The sequence below is a fragment of the Rhinolophus sinicus genome, linkage group LG03, assembly GCF_036562045.2.
Source record: "Rhinolophus sinicus isolate RSC01 linkage group LG03, ASM3656204v1, whole genome shotgun sequence".
Taxonomy (NCBI): domain Eukaryota; kingdom Metazoa; phylum Chordata; class Mammalia; order Chiroptera; family Rhinolophidae; genus Rhinolophus; species Rhinolophus sinicus.
This window is the reverse complement of record NC_133753.1, coordinates 178638269-178654667: the sequence shown is the minus strand read 5'-3', so window position 1 is coordinate 178654667 and position 16399 is coordinate 178638269. Positions and strand designations below refer to the sequence as shown.

The following is a 16399-nucleotide window of genomic DNA, read 5'->3' as shown; positions in this document are numbered from 1 at the left end:
CTCTAACGTTCAAGGCTGTTCACTCTACAACATCCTTTAAGGATGGATAATCCAGAGTGAAAACAGCCTCTGTCTGTTTACAAGATACACAGAAATGGGAGAGACCCAGACATTCAGGAGAAATGTCTGTCTACAGGCTATAGCAGAGACTCCGTAACATCAAGTAAAGGAGGGCTGATGATGAAAATATTCTTGGCTTCTCTTAAAGATGCCAGTCAGTCTGTAGCAGTTGTTTGGAGTCCATGACCGTGAACTTAACTCTCAGGAAACGTCCCAGTCTGGGTGGTGGAATTAACCTGGTCCTACGTAAAGTGCTTTCTGTTTATATTCAAGAGCCTCTTAATTTGCATTTACACTTTAAGATAAAAGTATAGGGTGCCCTGATGTACAGCATTGGGTGTGGATTGCACCTCTGATGGGGCTTCCACATTCTGAGGAGCAGGCATTTTCCATCCTGGGCCACATTTTCCATTTCCACTGCCTATTGATACAGAAATGCTTAGACTGAAAGAAGCTGCATCTGTCACCCCCATTTATTCAGCTTGAAAAACACCCTCTGCAGATCCACCAGACCTGCTGTTAATGACTCCGAAGCTTATACCCCTAATGAGCTAGTAAGTGCTAATACTTCTGCCACCTGCTCCTTGGACAGTCATCTTTTCTCAGGTTGCAGAGGTCAAGTAGCATTTTCTGCTACATATTTTTGGGCAGTAATTGGATATGCCTCTAATGTTTTATATTTATCTCTTTTTGGGAAGATTCCCTTGAATTTCTATTTAACCTGCTGCTTAAATGGACTCCTTTCTTCTTTCATAGCCCTGCTTGCTGAGTCTGTGTGCCTTTTTTCACTTCCCCTGTTCCTTTGCTTTCTGACGCAGATAGTTTTTTCTAAAATACTATTCTAGATTCTGTCATGTGGGGCCCATCGTTGTGAAAGAAATGGAATCAATGAGTCCTCTGTTTACTAAAATATGCGTTCGTTGTTCAAATATATCTTGACCAACACCACCTCTGAGTTGGCTAATTCCACCCAGGAAATATTCTCCCATCAGACCAGCATCAAGTCCTGACCTATTATCGTCCTGCTTGGCTCCCCATTGGTGCGTCTCATGTTTGCTTCCTTTACAGCCCTAATTTCATACACTTTTCAGGCCACTTCACTCAGGGCAACAAACATATCTATGTCCCTTTAAAATTTACCCAGGAATTTATTTTTTTTTTTCAGTCTTCCTGGATTTCCTCACCTCTCACTTTTAAATCCAATCCCTCTTGGTATTGCTGTCCCAAATCCTCTTACTCATGCTCTGTATCTGCAGTTTATAAATCACATCTCTCATTGTTATCGGGACTGGGATCCCTGGAGGGGAAGTTCTTGCATTCTGTTCTCTATGGTTTTGCCTCTCTTCCTCAATTGGATTTCTTTAGGTCCCAGGCACTCCCTCTAAGCTAGGAATAGCTAAATGTCTCCCCATTTTTGGATGCTCACTTTAAGCGTAGTTAGACACATCTCTTTTCCTTATACATCATTCTGTCCTGGACTTCACAATCTCATCTGCCTTTCATATATGTTCACCATCATCTAAGAGCTCATCTTTTTTTCTCTATATTTGAAGCTTTTCAAAAGATAATTTTGAAAAAAATTCAAAAGTCCAAGATCCATTGATAAGATCTTATCTTTTTAAGGAACTACCTCTGTTCCTCTAGCAAATCATCATGCACTCTTTATATTCTCGCTTGCACTGCTCCTATTCTGATTGTAAGACCACAGTATATTCTCCAACCCTCTTTGCTGGCCTGTGCAAACCTGATTTCTAAAAACAAAGTGCTCCAGGCACATGCCTTTAAACTGCCTGCTTAGCGTTTAGGTTTGCAGTAATTTTATGGAGCTTTTTCTCATCTTCAATCCAGGAAAACGGTATATTCTCTTTGGGTCCCTATTTGTTTCGCTTTCTTCTTTAAATCTGTTGCCTTTCTGTAGGTATGAAGTTGAAATGTATATCTCTGTGGTCTATAGCTATCATCGTAGTCTGTGCAATCATCAAATCCAGAGGCACCTGAGAAGACCTGGTGGGGAGAAAGCTTGAGGGTTTTGTTTTGTTTTCCTTCACTATACCCCTATGATACACGTTAGGTACTCTACTTGCACTCTCACGTGCATTCTTATTAATCCTCATAATAATCCTATAAGATAATTAGAAGATAATGTTAACTCTTTAAAAATAAGTACTTTTGTTCCTTATTTATGTAATTGAAGAACTGCCTCTGACATCGATGCTCTATTAATATATTATGGGCACAGTACATGTGACTACCTATGCATATATGGTACATGTGAATTCCATTATACTTTGCTTACACTTCATGTGCTTGTAGTTCATACAGAGAGTGGGACAGAAGTTTCCACAATTGCTGGTTAATATACCTGTGTTCTAAATAGATTGCAGCCTGATGATAACAACCCCCGTCATGTTTTGGCTGGTGGGCTACATTGGTGCAACTGGGAGCCTCATTCTCCTATTCTGCATCTCTGGACTGAGCCTCAGAGGAGGGCAGGAAGGGCTGGGGAAACTCCAGCTCAGCTCTGTGTCTCTCCTTTGGACGCTGGTTCTGTTTAGACCAGGGCAGTGGTGAATTAAAGAGGCCAGGCCCAGTCCCCCTTCCGTAAGCCTAGGCTGTTAGGAACTCTCTGGGTGATCTGATGCACAGCAAAGCTTGTCTAGGTCATTCCTGACCCTGGGGATCTCCCTCAACATCAGATCTTCTCCAGATACCTGTGTCAGTCAGTTTCAACTCTTTCAGCCATTTCTGACACCACTACTACAACCTTACCTTCATGTCCACTTCCAGAGATCCTCTTGGCAACTCCTGAGCCTTTGGGGGAGTTATGTGTGCAGACCAGGTTGTTTTTGGGCTTTCTCCAATTCCAGTTTAAGATTCAACTTTCTCAACTTGGATCCATTACTGCACATTTGTCTACTTACTGGTTTCCAGAATTGTGTTGCTATTGTCTTCTATTCTCTTTGTCCTTGTGAGATTATGTCTTTCATTTTCAAAATCTTTTCCCTATCATTTTAGTGTGGTTGAGAGAGGGAAATCTGCCAATCTTTAATCAGGAGCCTATATCATTTAATTCTAAATCAAGCCCCATTTTTCAGGTGAGAAGGCTGATGCTCAAACAAGTTAACTAATGTGCCTCAGTCGTTAATAAATGGTGCAACCAGGATTTGTGCCCAGACAGCTGGATTCTTAACCACTCTACCCTACCATATCATTATAAAACCAGAAGCTAGATATTCTCCTTCATTGAGAGAGACTCTCATAGGTTACAAATGTGGAAAACTGTGCGAACAGAGAAGCTCTAACTTGGAAATTGGCAGATTATATTAGAGTCCATTAATATAATGGCATTATTATGTAACATATGAGTCAGAAATTGCTGATGAATAATAGATTATATCAACTGTTTCTCTGAACCAAAGACTTTCCAGAAGAACTTTTTGCACATTTCATTTTAGAACAACTAAGATGACATCATTTCCAGAACAGTTTGATTTGTTCTGTGCATCTGAAAAAAAAATACAGCAAAGGAAATTTCTTAGAGTGTGGGCATTTTCAGACAATAGTCATAAGACTGAAAGAGAGGCTCATTGTAATCAAAATTGCACTTTGTATGTTGCTACTTCCTGAAATAATCTGGAACTCATGTATCCAAGCAACCTACTTCCTGTTCATTGAGTTACAAGCCACCTAAAATCATGACAGACCAGTTTTCTGTAATAAGAGCAAATGGTTTTGTTTAAATTCAGGGCCCTGTGCTAACACTTTCAGGGAGGTCTGAAATAAGATTTCATTCCTTCCTTGAGCTCACCAGCCATTCCTTCTGCAACACTGAGAAATCTCTAAGTCCACTCTTACTGGTTTTGGCTACAGGATTTCATTAGTAATGTAACATATGCCATCTTTACCGTAAGATTTCTTTGGTATAAGAAATCTTAATGGTAATTTATAGAGCATAGAAAAACAATCTCATTTCATTTTTTGGTGCATTTGGGGATTTAAAAAAAAGGAAAACATTGTTCCTTAAGGCTATGGTTCTCTTCTAATCCACCTCTCTCAGATTCTGAAAAATCCAGAAGAGTTTACAGCATTGGTACTCACACCGTAAGCACTGCAGATCTGACATAGTGCCCTTGTAAAACCTTCATCACTCATTTTGTACTCTTACTTTCTTCATACATAATCTATGCTGGATCCCGGATACATGTTCTAAACAAAAGGGTCTCAGTTATAAACTTAAGGGCCTCCGTTTTATTTCCTCTTCGGTCAAATGGAGATAATATTATTTACCTTGGGACATATGTTTGTTGTAAAAATTAAGTTGGAAAAAAATTGAGGTGCCTGGACTATACAGTGCAGTACAGTATTGATCATCCAAAATACTACTTTAAAAGGCATCTCGAGATGGAGTGGGGGAATGTATCCTGGTAATACATGAAGCTGGAACACAGGAGTCAGCCTAGCTTGCAATGAGTTGAGAAACCTTGGGCAGGCCACTTTCCTTCTGGGTTACTCCTGTGAGTACTTATGTCATCTCCAAAATTTCTGATTGTTTGAAAACCTGGGGCTAGAAACATAGCTGGGAGAATGGAAAAAGGAAACCTCTTAAGTCCAGAAACAGTAGTTTGGGATGGTTTTCTTCCCTTGACATGAGCTTCTCAAACAGGTTTTCTGATGTCTTGGACCTTTGCCACAGTATAATAAGCCACCCACTTAATGGGCACCAGGGAAGGTACTCACTTGCAAACCCGAGGAATATCTTCCTCTGTAGGCTGATAGCCTGGGTCAGGTGGGGTAACCAGAAAGAACCCGGAACTTAACTCAGTTTCCCGTAATTGCTGTTTACAGTCCGGAGACAGGTTCTTTCCATAGTTCTTAAGCCAAGCAAAGGAGAGGCCCTGAGGCTTCTCTTTGGATTATTTCTATTTGCATGTCACCTTCTGTGCCCATATCCCTGGCATGTCTCCAAGAGGGTTCTCTTGCACTGTGTATGAATTAATGTCACCATTTGGGGTTCGGAAAGACATCCCCCTAGAGAATCTCTGAAGTCATCTTTAGGATTCCATTCTTGCCTTTACTTCATAATTTCAGCCTGGAGACCTGCCAGTCCCTGACATTGTAATAGGAATCCACTAAATTTATCTTAGTTTTATATATCAGGATTAATTTGTTTTCCCAAAGCTCCTTCCTCAGTTTTCCTGTATCTCATTTCTCAGACCTTTTTTTTTTTTCCCTGTTTCTCATCCAGAGAGATACTTGAACTTGAGGATGAAGGGGAATCTTCCAAATCCTTCATATTACATATAAGATTTATATATAAACAATTACCTCTTAGAAGGGGAGGTTACCTGAAAGATTACTCTTACTGCTTAATTTATATATTTTCATATATTGAACTTAATATACAAGGTACATTTTTTTTTTTAAGATTTTATTGGGGAAGGGGAACAGGACTTTATTGGGGAACAGTGTGTACTTCCAGGACTTTTTTCCAAGTCAAGTTGTTGTCCTTTCAATCTTAGTTGTGGAGGTCGCAGCTCAGCTCCAGGTCCAGTTGCTGTTGTTAGTTGTAGGGGGCACAGCCCACCATCCCTTGTGGGAGTCGAACCGGCAACCTTGTGGTTGAGAGGATGCACTCCAACCAACTGAGCCATCCAGGAGCTCAGTGGCAGCTCAGCTCAAGGTGCTGTGTTCAATCTTAGTTGCAGGGGGTGGAGCCCACCATCCCTTGGGGGACTCGAGGCATTGAACTGGCAACCTTATGGTTGAGAGCCCATCAGCCCATGTGGGAATCGAACCGGTAGCCTTCGGAGTTAGGAGCACGGAGCTCTAACTGCTTGAGCCACAGGGCCGGCCCCTACAATTTTTATTATCTGTTAAAATCCAGGTGTTTTTTTCACATTATAATTACATGACTTTCCAATCACTGCTAAGTGTTAAAGGATATCTTCTGTGTCTTTTTAATGTACATCTATGTTCCTTCATGTGGATCTTATCTATTTTAATTGATATAATTTTATTTCCTCCAGAACCTCAAAGAAAATTAAAATTTCAAATGGGAAGCCTCATTGTTTGATGTGTCTCATAAGTTTTGTACATGTAAATTTACTGCCCAAATTTTTTATAAGCACTCAGTGCATAAGTCTTCTCTCTAATAAACACAGTTTTTTGGTTTTTGGGTTTTTTTGTTTGTTTGTTTGTTTAAGCATGGCTTTTCTCAGATAGAGAACCCAATGGGCCTTGGGATCATTCTTTCTGTATCACCTCTGGGGATCTGGCAGTGTAGACGAACAGCTTACAGAGGTGGGGGCTGACTTTACGTGAATGCCTCCAGGTAGCCTGGGTAATGCTTGATTCTGGGAGATGTTTATTTAGTACTCTGGAGTGTAGCACATGGAATATGTGGTCGACCCGAGGGGTGTGGTTATTTGGCTGCCAGAAAATCAAGGTTTTACCATATTTTAAGAACCTTAGAATTGAGTTCAAATTTCTGGTTTAATTTTTGTTGTAGTTTGCACTATAGGAAAAAGCACTAGCCCACAAGTAAAAGACCTGCGCTGCAGGTGTGGCTTTGTGACCACATAGGTGACCTCGTCCAACAAGTTTCCTCAAGAAATGAAAAAACCTACAAACTTGGAAACCTCCCTGGTTCTGTGCGGTGAGGGGCAAGCTGAGGAGGCACTTGACAGCGTGAGGCTGCGTGGTTCCATCCGTAGGGCTGTGCTTTGACCCTTATTTCTCATGTGACACCGGATCCCTGTTCCTTGAGCCTTGAGATAACTTCTCGGAGGGGATTGCAGGCCAGCCTCTCCCATCAGCTCTGTGTTCTCTGCATTTCAGATCCCTGGGACAGATGAGCCCCAAGATTCGTGTAGCTCCGAGGATTGCAAAGGGAACCTGGAAAGTCCCAAACAGGGCAGCAGTAAAATGAAGCTCAAAAGTCGCCTCTCAGGTACGTGGAACTCTGCCGGATACAACCTGTCAGAAAATGAGCTTCCAGGCTTAGGAGTGGGAAGACAAAGTCATTAGCAGGATGAGCTTTCTTTCCCTTAAAACCTCAAAACTATTTTTTCTTTAGATAGTGCATGCCCCGGGCATAAAACTGCTTTTAGCCTGGGTACCCACGTGAATATTTTTATTTGAGTCATAACGCTGTGAATGTCAACATCTCTGTTTGTGTCTGCCGAAATTTAAATTTCCTGGCTCATTTACTTTCATAGAACTTCAGGTAACCCTTTCACTGTGGAATATTCCTGATGGCCGATCTTCCCAGCAAACATACCTCTTGCCCAAGCCCTTGGGCCACAAAACAAGGGGTAAAGAGCTATTTGTTTAATATCAAATCTGCATTTCAATTAAGCCTGGGATGGGGGTGGGGTGGGACAGGATGAGTTGCAGCTTTTGAAACAAATAGATTTGACATGTCCTGGGCACATCCTTGTAACCGCTGGCCTGTACCCTGTGAGAGAAGGTTAGTGTTGAAAGCAGAGGTTATGTGCTGGAACCCAGTGACTTCCGTGGATCCTAGGTACTTTTGCCTTGACGGGCTCTTTCCTATATTAAAAAAATACTGAAAATTATGTTTTATGGCTGCTTTGGTATAAAGATACAAGCTGGATTCATTACTAGCTATTCATTACTATTATGGGTTGTTTTGTTTTTCTTCTGTATTTAACAGAAATTAAAACATTTTTGTAGGCCCCTAAAAGTGGCATAGGCCCTCAACAGTGTGTCTGTGGCATGATGGAGAAGCCAGCCCTGGCAAGCCATCCACGAAACACATCTGGAAAAGTAAGAGTCTGAAGCTTGGCAGAACCAAGTTTACTGCTCAGCTCTTGAGTTGCCTGATGAACCTTGGGCTGGTTATTTAACACTCCTGAACTTCGACTCCCTCACCTGAGAAAAGGGAGCTAATAATCCTGACTTTGAAAGGTTGAGCAGATTTTTAAAAATAATAATAATAAAATCACAAAAAATCAGCTAGCATAAAGCTAGCACAAAATGTTAACCTCCAAAAAAATGTCAGTTTCCTCTTCCTGCCACCCAAATCAGTGGAAAGAGGCGGTGTCTGTGCCTGCCAACCAAGGGCATCTCCCTCCCGCACTGCCTGGCCCTCTACTTAGTTATTCTCAGGTAAGGTGGCAGGTCTAGGACCATAAAATAGATCAGTTTTTGGTTTGTTTTTTTTAAAGCTGAGTAACAAAATGGATAACTGTGTACTTGTAACTCAGAATAATTAGGCAGCATATATCTGAGCAGATGTTAGAAAGTGGGTTTGTGGCAAGAGCAGAGTAATGACCAGAACCTGTGATGGGAGAGACGTTATACCGAAAGTCCTCTGTGGAGAGAAAGACCAGGTCACCTTCAGCCTAAAGAACAACTGAGAGAAACACATTTAAATCCTTCATGTGTTTGGGACCAGAAGTCACAGGGGCCCAGAGGAGATCTTTTAGTTCAGCTGTGTTGGCAGAGTTGATCAACACCTTATATTACAAACGGTTCCTAGGGGAGGGCCACAAAGCTCTGGGGAAATATGAGGGACCTTTGAAACCAGTGCAGTCACATTCCTTATTTTATGGATGAGATGGGAGAAGCTAAGGGAATCCCAAAGGTCACACTCATTCAGCGCCAGCAAAAAGATCTGCCTCCCAGACAGAGTTCTTACCCTCCCCTCGACTTCCTGAGGATCTTGAAAAGAATCCTGTGCCCTAGTCTAGGGCTTAATAGATATAGATGTGGAGGGGCGGGGGGGCGGGTATAGCTGAGGACCTCCCAATTCCATGACTGTTGCTGTGTTTGTACTAATTTAGAATGTGCAGCACACTCAGCTGAATAGTAAATCCAGGGTTGGCTCCTGTTTACCATAAATGGATGCCGCCCTCTCTTCCTGTGTCCTTCCCGGACACCCAGGGCCATGAAAAGGAAATGCAGAATAGTGAGCAAAGCACATGCATGAAGTCAGGTAGAACTCTGCTCACTTTCCAGCTCTGCCACTACTGGCTATGTGTCCTGGGACAAGTGACTTGAGTTCTCTGGGTCTTTGTTTCTTCATTTGGTCTGCAAATCAATGTGAGTGCCTTCGAAGTGCCAGGCCTTGTTGAAAGATGGAGTTGAGAGAATGCACATGGCACTGCCACTCCGAAGTGTGGTAGCAGCCGGCCCTCACCATGTGGTAGCGACCATTCTTATTGCCATCACCTCATCCTTGTCATTTTTATTTCGTTTTTCTCTCCTCTTTTCCTCTCAGGAGGGGAAGTGCTTCAGTGGGTTCAGACAGGAAGATTCTCAAGAACTTGTAGGTCATGATAAGGCACGCACGAAAGATACAGAGACTGAAAGTGTCTCTGGGTTGTGGCATTTGGGAGACATTCAGAGGATGCAAGATCAAGGAGGGCCAGTACCTTGGCAGGATTTGGTAGGACAGAAGGGAAGGAAAAGAGTGGTCTAGACTTGGGGCAAAATGCACGAGAAATACTTAGGGACAATCGGGGGGAAATTTGGTTAGAGAAGTTTTGGACAACTGTTTTTCCTCCTCATCTATCTGAAAGATCCAATAACCCAGGAGTAACCACAATTCAGTCCAGCAGAGCTCGTCGGAGAGATTAGGAGAAAGGAGACGCTTGGGGTAGGAGGGGATGGTGCCGGCAAAGTTGTGTGAAACGTCAAATAATATTTATATGCTCCCCAGTTTTGGAAAGGATGTGGGTGGAGGACAGAGCCTCTCCTTTGAGAATCAACAGGCTATAGCAATGAATTCACGTAGCCGGGTACTGGGAGATAAGACTGGAAAAGTAATTGGGAGACCTGTTAAAGGGGCTTAAGGAATTGGGTCTACATTCAGTGCTGTGAAATATGTTCAGTCTAACGACATTTGAATACAGAAGAGTTTAATGGTATCAGTTCTTAATTTGTCCCGTAAACTTGGATATTTATTTCATATTTTCTTAAAGTGAGTCACTCTGGTATTCACATATCAGTATATTATCTACAGACACTACCGTATGTGGTTTCTCTTCTGTTGATGGCAAGTGCCTCGCAGTCAGCTCAAAAGGAATTTTCTTCTAATAAATCTTTTTCAGATGAGTAAGCATGCCAAAATAGATTAATCTGGTCAAGAATTATTAAGGAGGTTCTGTAAAGAGGTCCCAGCTATTTCTACTATGATTTTGCGCAGCCTGGCTCCAAAGTGACTAATGCGATTTCATGGAACATTTTTTTCTGAAATTCTAACCTGAGTTTTCATTACTTCATGCCTTCTTTTTTTGCCAGCAGGGTTCCCTTTTAATTTTGGTATTTTTGATTTATCCATGTTAATGCCGTAGGCTTGTGATCTTTTTAAATGGAAATTTTTCTTTGACTGCAAAGGAATTTCAGGTGTTTGAAAATCTGAATCACAAAGTTAATATTTAGCTTTTGAAAAACTAAGCCTTTAGTGATGTCTCATTTCAATATAACTGTATCAGCTTTTCATCACTATTAAAAAATCAATAATATATTATTTTTCAAAGCGTACAGAATCATCTTGTTTTATTCCACGAAAAGCTTCCTGAGGAATTTTTAGGTAAATTGAAATTTTAGGTCATCAAATGAAACATTACATGGGCTAGGAGAACTTGATATTCCAAAGAATCTGTATGAGTGTATAGCTATATACACAGACAAACATATATATATATATATATATATATATATATATATATATATATATATATATATAATATAAACATTGTAATGTGATTATAGCTACTATATCAATGTAATTAAGCCATCATTTAAGATTATAATCTCTTATCTTATTTTAAAATATCATATAATATAAAGGAGTTATTGATAAAGATGTCTTTAAAAATTGTTACTATAAAAGTTTCTTTAATAGGACAGAAAAGTACACTAACCATAAAGGGAAAAAAATTTATATATTGTACTACATTAAATTCATGAACATTTTCTCCTCAAAAAATACCATTAAGAGAGTGAAAAAGCAAGTCACAGACATGGAGAAGATATTTTCAATACATAGCCCACGGTTTATCCAAATAGCCAAAATATATTAACCATAAAAACATTAAAATCCTATCAATCAACAACAAAAAGACAGAAGCCCAATAAAAGAATGAGCAAAAGACTTGAACAGGCACTTTACAACTTAAGAACAACAGACAATGAATATTTAAAAAGGAGATCAATCTCACTAGACATCAATGAAATGCAAATTGAAAACCACAATGAAATGCCATCCTATATCCACCAGAGTGGCTAAAATTAAAACGACTGACATTGCCAAGTGTGACACATGTGGAGAAACTCGTACACGCTGGTGATACAGTGTCGGTAAAGGTGAATGTATGCCTATTGCCCAGCAACTTCACTCCTAGATCTGTGTCTAAAAGGTAGGCTATGTACAAGGACGCTCCATGACAGCGTATTCTCAATCAGAGGTCAGCACACTACCTGTCGCTTGTGGCTGTATTTGTGTGGCCCATGAGCTAGAAATGTTTTCTATCATTTCAGTTGGTTGTAAAAAACCATTTTTTAATGAAGATGCAACAGAGACCATTTGTGGCCCATAAAGCCTAAAACATCGACTAGCCTGTACAAAAAAAGAGTTTGCTGACCCTTGTTCTAGATCTAAAACTGAAAACAAATCAAATGTCCAATCAGCAATAGAATAGGTAAATAAATTGTGGTAGGTTTATATGATGAAATCGTATACAGAAATGGGATGAACAAACTATTGGCAGACAACAACATGTGGAATTTCACCAACAAATGCTAGGAATGAGGAGCCAGATACCAAAAAAGTTCATATTGTGCATGTTCATTTATATGGAATTTGACAATAGGCAAAAGTAATGCATGATGTTAGAAGTCGGGATAATGGTTACCCGGGGTGAGGGTTGGTTAGTGGCACAAAAAGGGCTTTTGGGTTCTGGCAAGGTTCTGTTTTTTGGTTTGGGTGTTGGTTATTGGTACATTCACTTGTGCAATTTTATGGAACTGTACACTTATGATGTCTGCACACATTTCTGTAAGTTGTTATACTTCAATAAAAGGTATATTTAAAAAGTCATTTCTACCCGTGAAAAAAAGCATCTGCCCCACCCGTGAAACTGTACCAACCACAAAGTGATAGTCCTTCCTCACTAGAAAACCATCCCTGAGGGCATTCTCACTGTTGTGTATTGCCTTGTCAATAAGCTGCCAGAGGCTGTATCTTATGTGGATGAGACATATACTTACATTGCTCTTATCCAGTCTGGTCCCTTCAAAAACTGACACTTTCTTCATAGTCTGGCATTAATGACTACAACACACACCTGGTTTATGCAGAGCTTGGTGGCAGAACATTGTGAGCTGGGTGTTTTGAAAGATTGGACACCAGATCTTCTGAAAACCATGAATGTGGGTATAAATGCAACAGGTTTATGCCTATGTATGCTCTTAACATTCTTTTTGTCCCATCTCAAGCCATATTTTTTCCCTGCTTTTTCAAGGGGGTGTACACCGTCTAGAGTCTGTTGAAGAATATAATGAGCTGATGGTGCGAAACGGGGATCCCCGGGCCAGGATGTTGGAGGTCTCCCGAGATGGCCGAAAGCACTCTCTTCCCCAACTGCTGGACTCTTCGGGAGCAGCACAGGTAGTCCAGTCCCCTGGAGACTCTTGCTTTTTTATACAGTCAGAGTTGACCAGTTATGGAGGGAAGTGCAGGTTTCCACCCCAGGTCTCTAGGCTTTTGTTCTTTCAAAGACCAGCAAGATCTTCCATATTCTGAAGAATTGCCCGTCTATGTGGGCCAGGAGTATCTGGGACTAGAGATACAGTACAATGAGAGGTCTGTCCAGGAGGCTGGAAGGAAATTGGCCTAATATTTGAAAACAGTAGAGTAAAATAATCCCGTGTTGGATCTCGACATCTTGATCTCCTTCCTCCTGTGTGTTTTGGAACCGAGAGCCGCTTTCAACTGCCAGGAGACAATGGCGCCTCACGGTCTGTGGTGAACCACCATCACTTACTTAGTGGGTGCATCGGGTGTCAGTTAAACAACTAGGTGGATGGATGCTGGGTGGTGTGAGAGAGGGAGGGACTCTGTGTACCTCTGCTATGCCTGGGATACTACCTATTACACAGTAATGTCTTAAATAACCAGGGTCAGAGGAGGCTGCAGAGAGGGTGAGTGGGTGGTGATGTTAATATTCCAGGGCCTGTCCCCATAAATGCTCAGGGCTCCATAACCCTGAATAGGGGCTCCTCCTCAATTACATCATCCGCAACCCAGTTGAAACTGGATATATGTCTCATAACCAAGTTGGAGGCCGGCTCAGTCTCTGGGGAACTTGTGGAGTGTTCTTTGAGTCCTGGTACCATCAGCAAGAGGACTCAAGAGGAACTACTGGCATCTTGCCCCAGGTCTATCATGAAGCAGAGATGGAGGTGAGGAGGGTGTAGCTAATGACACCCGTAAGTACATGGATACTCATATATCATGGAGCTCTAAAGGACGTAGTCAGGGCCCTCACTTTGAATGTGGTGCAACCATTTTACAGATAGGACAACTGAATCTGAAAGAGGTGAAGTATTTTGCTCAAAGAGATATGCCAGAATCACTGTGAAGAAAGTTTTATCTGACCGGTAAAATGAAAAGTGCCTACATTTCAGAGGGAGGTGCTGATCAGGCTGTTTTGTGTTGAATCCACCCAAAGGCGACTTGAGTTGGGGCACTGAGAGAAAGCAGAGCAAAAAACTTGTGTGGGACCTGGTGAACACTCCTCCAGACTGAAGACAAGTCCGTGGCCTGCTCAGAATGATCCAGTTGGATCAACAGAGTCAGATCAAAAAGTTGTAGGAAAGCCACGTTGTTGGGCTGCTTTAGTTAGTGTGGAAGATGAGAGAGGGTTTGCTGCCATCACGACCAAGGATGTCTAGCACTGAGGTAGTGATTTCTTAACTGACCTGCTGAGGGAACCCAACCGTAGTTATAGCCTGACTAGAAATATCTATTTCTAGCTGGAAACCAGGAGACACAGGCTAGTGAAGATTTGAGAGAAAATACTTTTCTTTTCTCTTCAAATTGTCCTTTCTCTGTCTTCTTATTTTCTGTCCTTTTCTTTTTTTTTCCTTTTTTTCTTTTTTTAATTGGGGAACAGTGTGTTTTTCCAGGACCCATCAGCTCCAAGTCAAGTCGTTCTTTTTTTTTCAATCTAGTTGTGGAGGGTGCAGCTCAGCTCCAAGTCAAGTCATTATTTTCAGTCTAGTTATGGAACAGTTTTCAATCTAGTTGTGGCGGGTGCAGGTCAGCTCCAAGTCAAGTTGTTGTTTTTTTGAATCTAGTTGCGGAGGGCGCAGCTCACTGGCCCATGTGGGAATCAAACTGGCGACCTGGTTGTTATGAGCACTGCGGCACTGCACTCTAACCAACTGAGCCAACCAACCAGCCACCCTGCCCTTTTGGTTTTTTTCCTCAGGATTCACCTTTCTTTTTTCCTTGTTCTCTCTCCCTCCACTAAAAAGTATTATCAAGAATGGAACTATCCAATAAAACTATCTGCAATGATGGAAATGTTTTATATACATACTGCCCAATATGGTACCTACATGTGTCTATTGAGCACGTGAAAAGTGGCTAGTGAGACTGACAGCTGTATTTTTTATTTTAATTCATCTTAATTTCAATATTGACAGCCATAGGTAGCTAGCGGCTGCCACATTGGACAGCACAGGTCTAGAAAGTGCAGTGGGACTGCTGAAACTCTTCTAGAGAACAGTGAAGCAGGCAAGCCTCTGGGTCCCACTGGTCCCAAAAGGGAGAGGGAATGAGGAAGTGCTGGAGACTGGTGATCAGAGAAAGAGTTTCCCTTACGAGTCCACACATGAACCTCAGTATTCAAGAGTTCAAAACCCATGAGCTATGTCTGGCTGTTTCCATGGTGGCTTCAGTAAAAGGGCAGTAACCTTGCCAAGTCAACATCATTTTTTTTTTTAATTGAATCAGAGTCTGGGAGGCCCGCATAGCTGGCAGATATTTTGTAAAACCGCAAAATATAATTGTAAGCTGCCAGGAATACAAAAATATCATTAGCAGACATTTCATTTCTGCCTTTGAATGTAGAATACACTAGTTAAAGATAAACACTATTTCTTTTTCTTTTTTTTCTTTCTTTCTTTTTTCAATTGGGGAACAGTGTGTTTTTCTAGGACCCATCAGCTCCAGGTCAAGTCCTTGTTTTCAATCTAGTTGCGGAGGGCGCAGCTCACTGGCCCATGTGGGAATCGAACCAGTGACCTTGGTGTTATGAGCACTGCACTCTAACCACTGAGCAAACTGGACACCCCAAACACTATTTCTGATATCTCTTTTCTCATATTAAACATGAAGTGATTTTTTTTTTTTTTTGCTTATACTGGAATATCTGTCATTTAAGAAATTTATTACTCTAAGAATAGCAAGGAGCTAGATTAGACATACTTTAGCAATAGATTCACTTAATCTCTTATTTATGTTATAAATAGTGCACCCTGCTTACACATGTGTATATTGTGGGTGATGGACAGGAAAGAGATCGAGATTTGCGCTGCTGCATGCCAGGAAGGGAAAGTGTGGCTTACGGGAAAATATTTTATTGTCCAAATGTGAAGGATTAGAACTGAAGCTGCTGCAGTTTCTCAGTGGGGTGTTTTATACAGAATAACAGTTATCTGGGTTTGTGGTTTGGATTTTATAAGGAACACCGGCTTACTAAGTTTTTGAGTGAATGAATTAAGCTTAAAATGGCAAGATACTTTTTAACCATGATAGTGAACTTGGGATGGGGGCAGGAGGTGACTTCCAAGGGAGAACCTGACCCCTGACCCCAGGATAGTCATTCTACATCTCTGAGCCCTCTGAGTTTCTGGTTTCCGGCTCCATTCCAGAAAGCAAGAAGCAGGATCCATGGAGTTGGGATCGAGGAAAGAAACGTCAGGTGTTTGCTGTTCTTCATGTGGAAGAAAAAGGCATGGCAATCTATTGCAGGAGGGGCTATTCCTCCAATGTTATTTATAATAAATTTTCCTTAAGCCACTGGACCAGAGAGCAATGCTGTCTAACCCAAAAGACAACTGAGGTTTTCAAAATCTGAATATATTTCTATGCCAGAGGCCACAGAAGGATAAATGAGACTCTCTGTGACCTTGCCGTGTGCTGACTTGTAGGAATACCACATCGTGAAGAAGTCCACCCGCTCCCTGAGCACCACGCAGGTGGAATCTCCTTGGAGACTCATTCGGCCATCAGTCATCTCTATCATCGGGCTGTACAAAGAAAAAGGCAAGGTGAGCTCTTTTCTGCCGACTGTTTTGCCCT

At 41.5% G+C, this 16399-nt stretch overlaps 1 protein-coding gene across 5 annotated transcripts in view; it reads left to right on the top strand.

Annotated features, from left to right (window-relative positions):
- PDZD2 (PDZ domain containing 2) overlaps positions 1–16399 on the top strand; it is a 331805-nt gene that overhangs the window by 275057 nt on the left and 40349 nt on the right. For all 5 annotated transcript variants that reach the window (XM_019737274.2, XM_019737273.2, XM_019737275.2 and 2 more), the window contains 3 exons: positions 6898–7009; positions 12552–12697; positions 16249–16368. In XM_019737274.2, coding sequence (XP_019592833.2) covers positions 6898–7009; positions 12552–12697; positions 16249–16368 — 378 coding nt within the window. The remainder of the gene's footprint in view (positions 1–6897; positions 7010–12551; positions 12698–16248; positions 16369–16399) is intronic.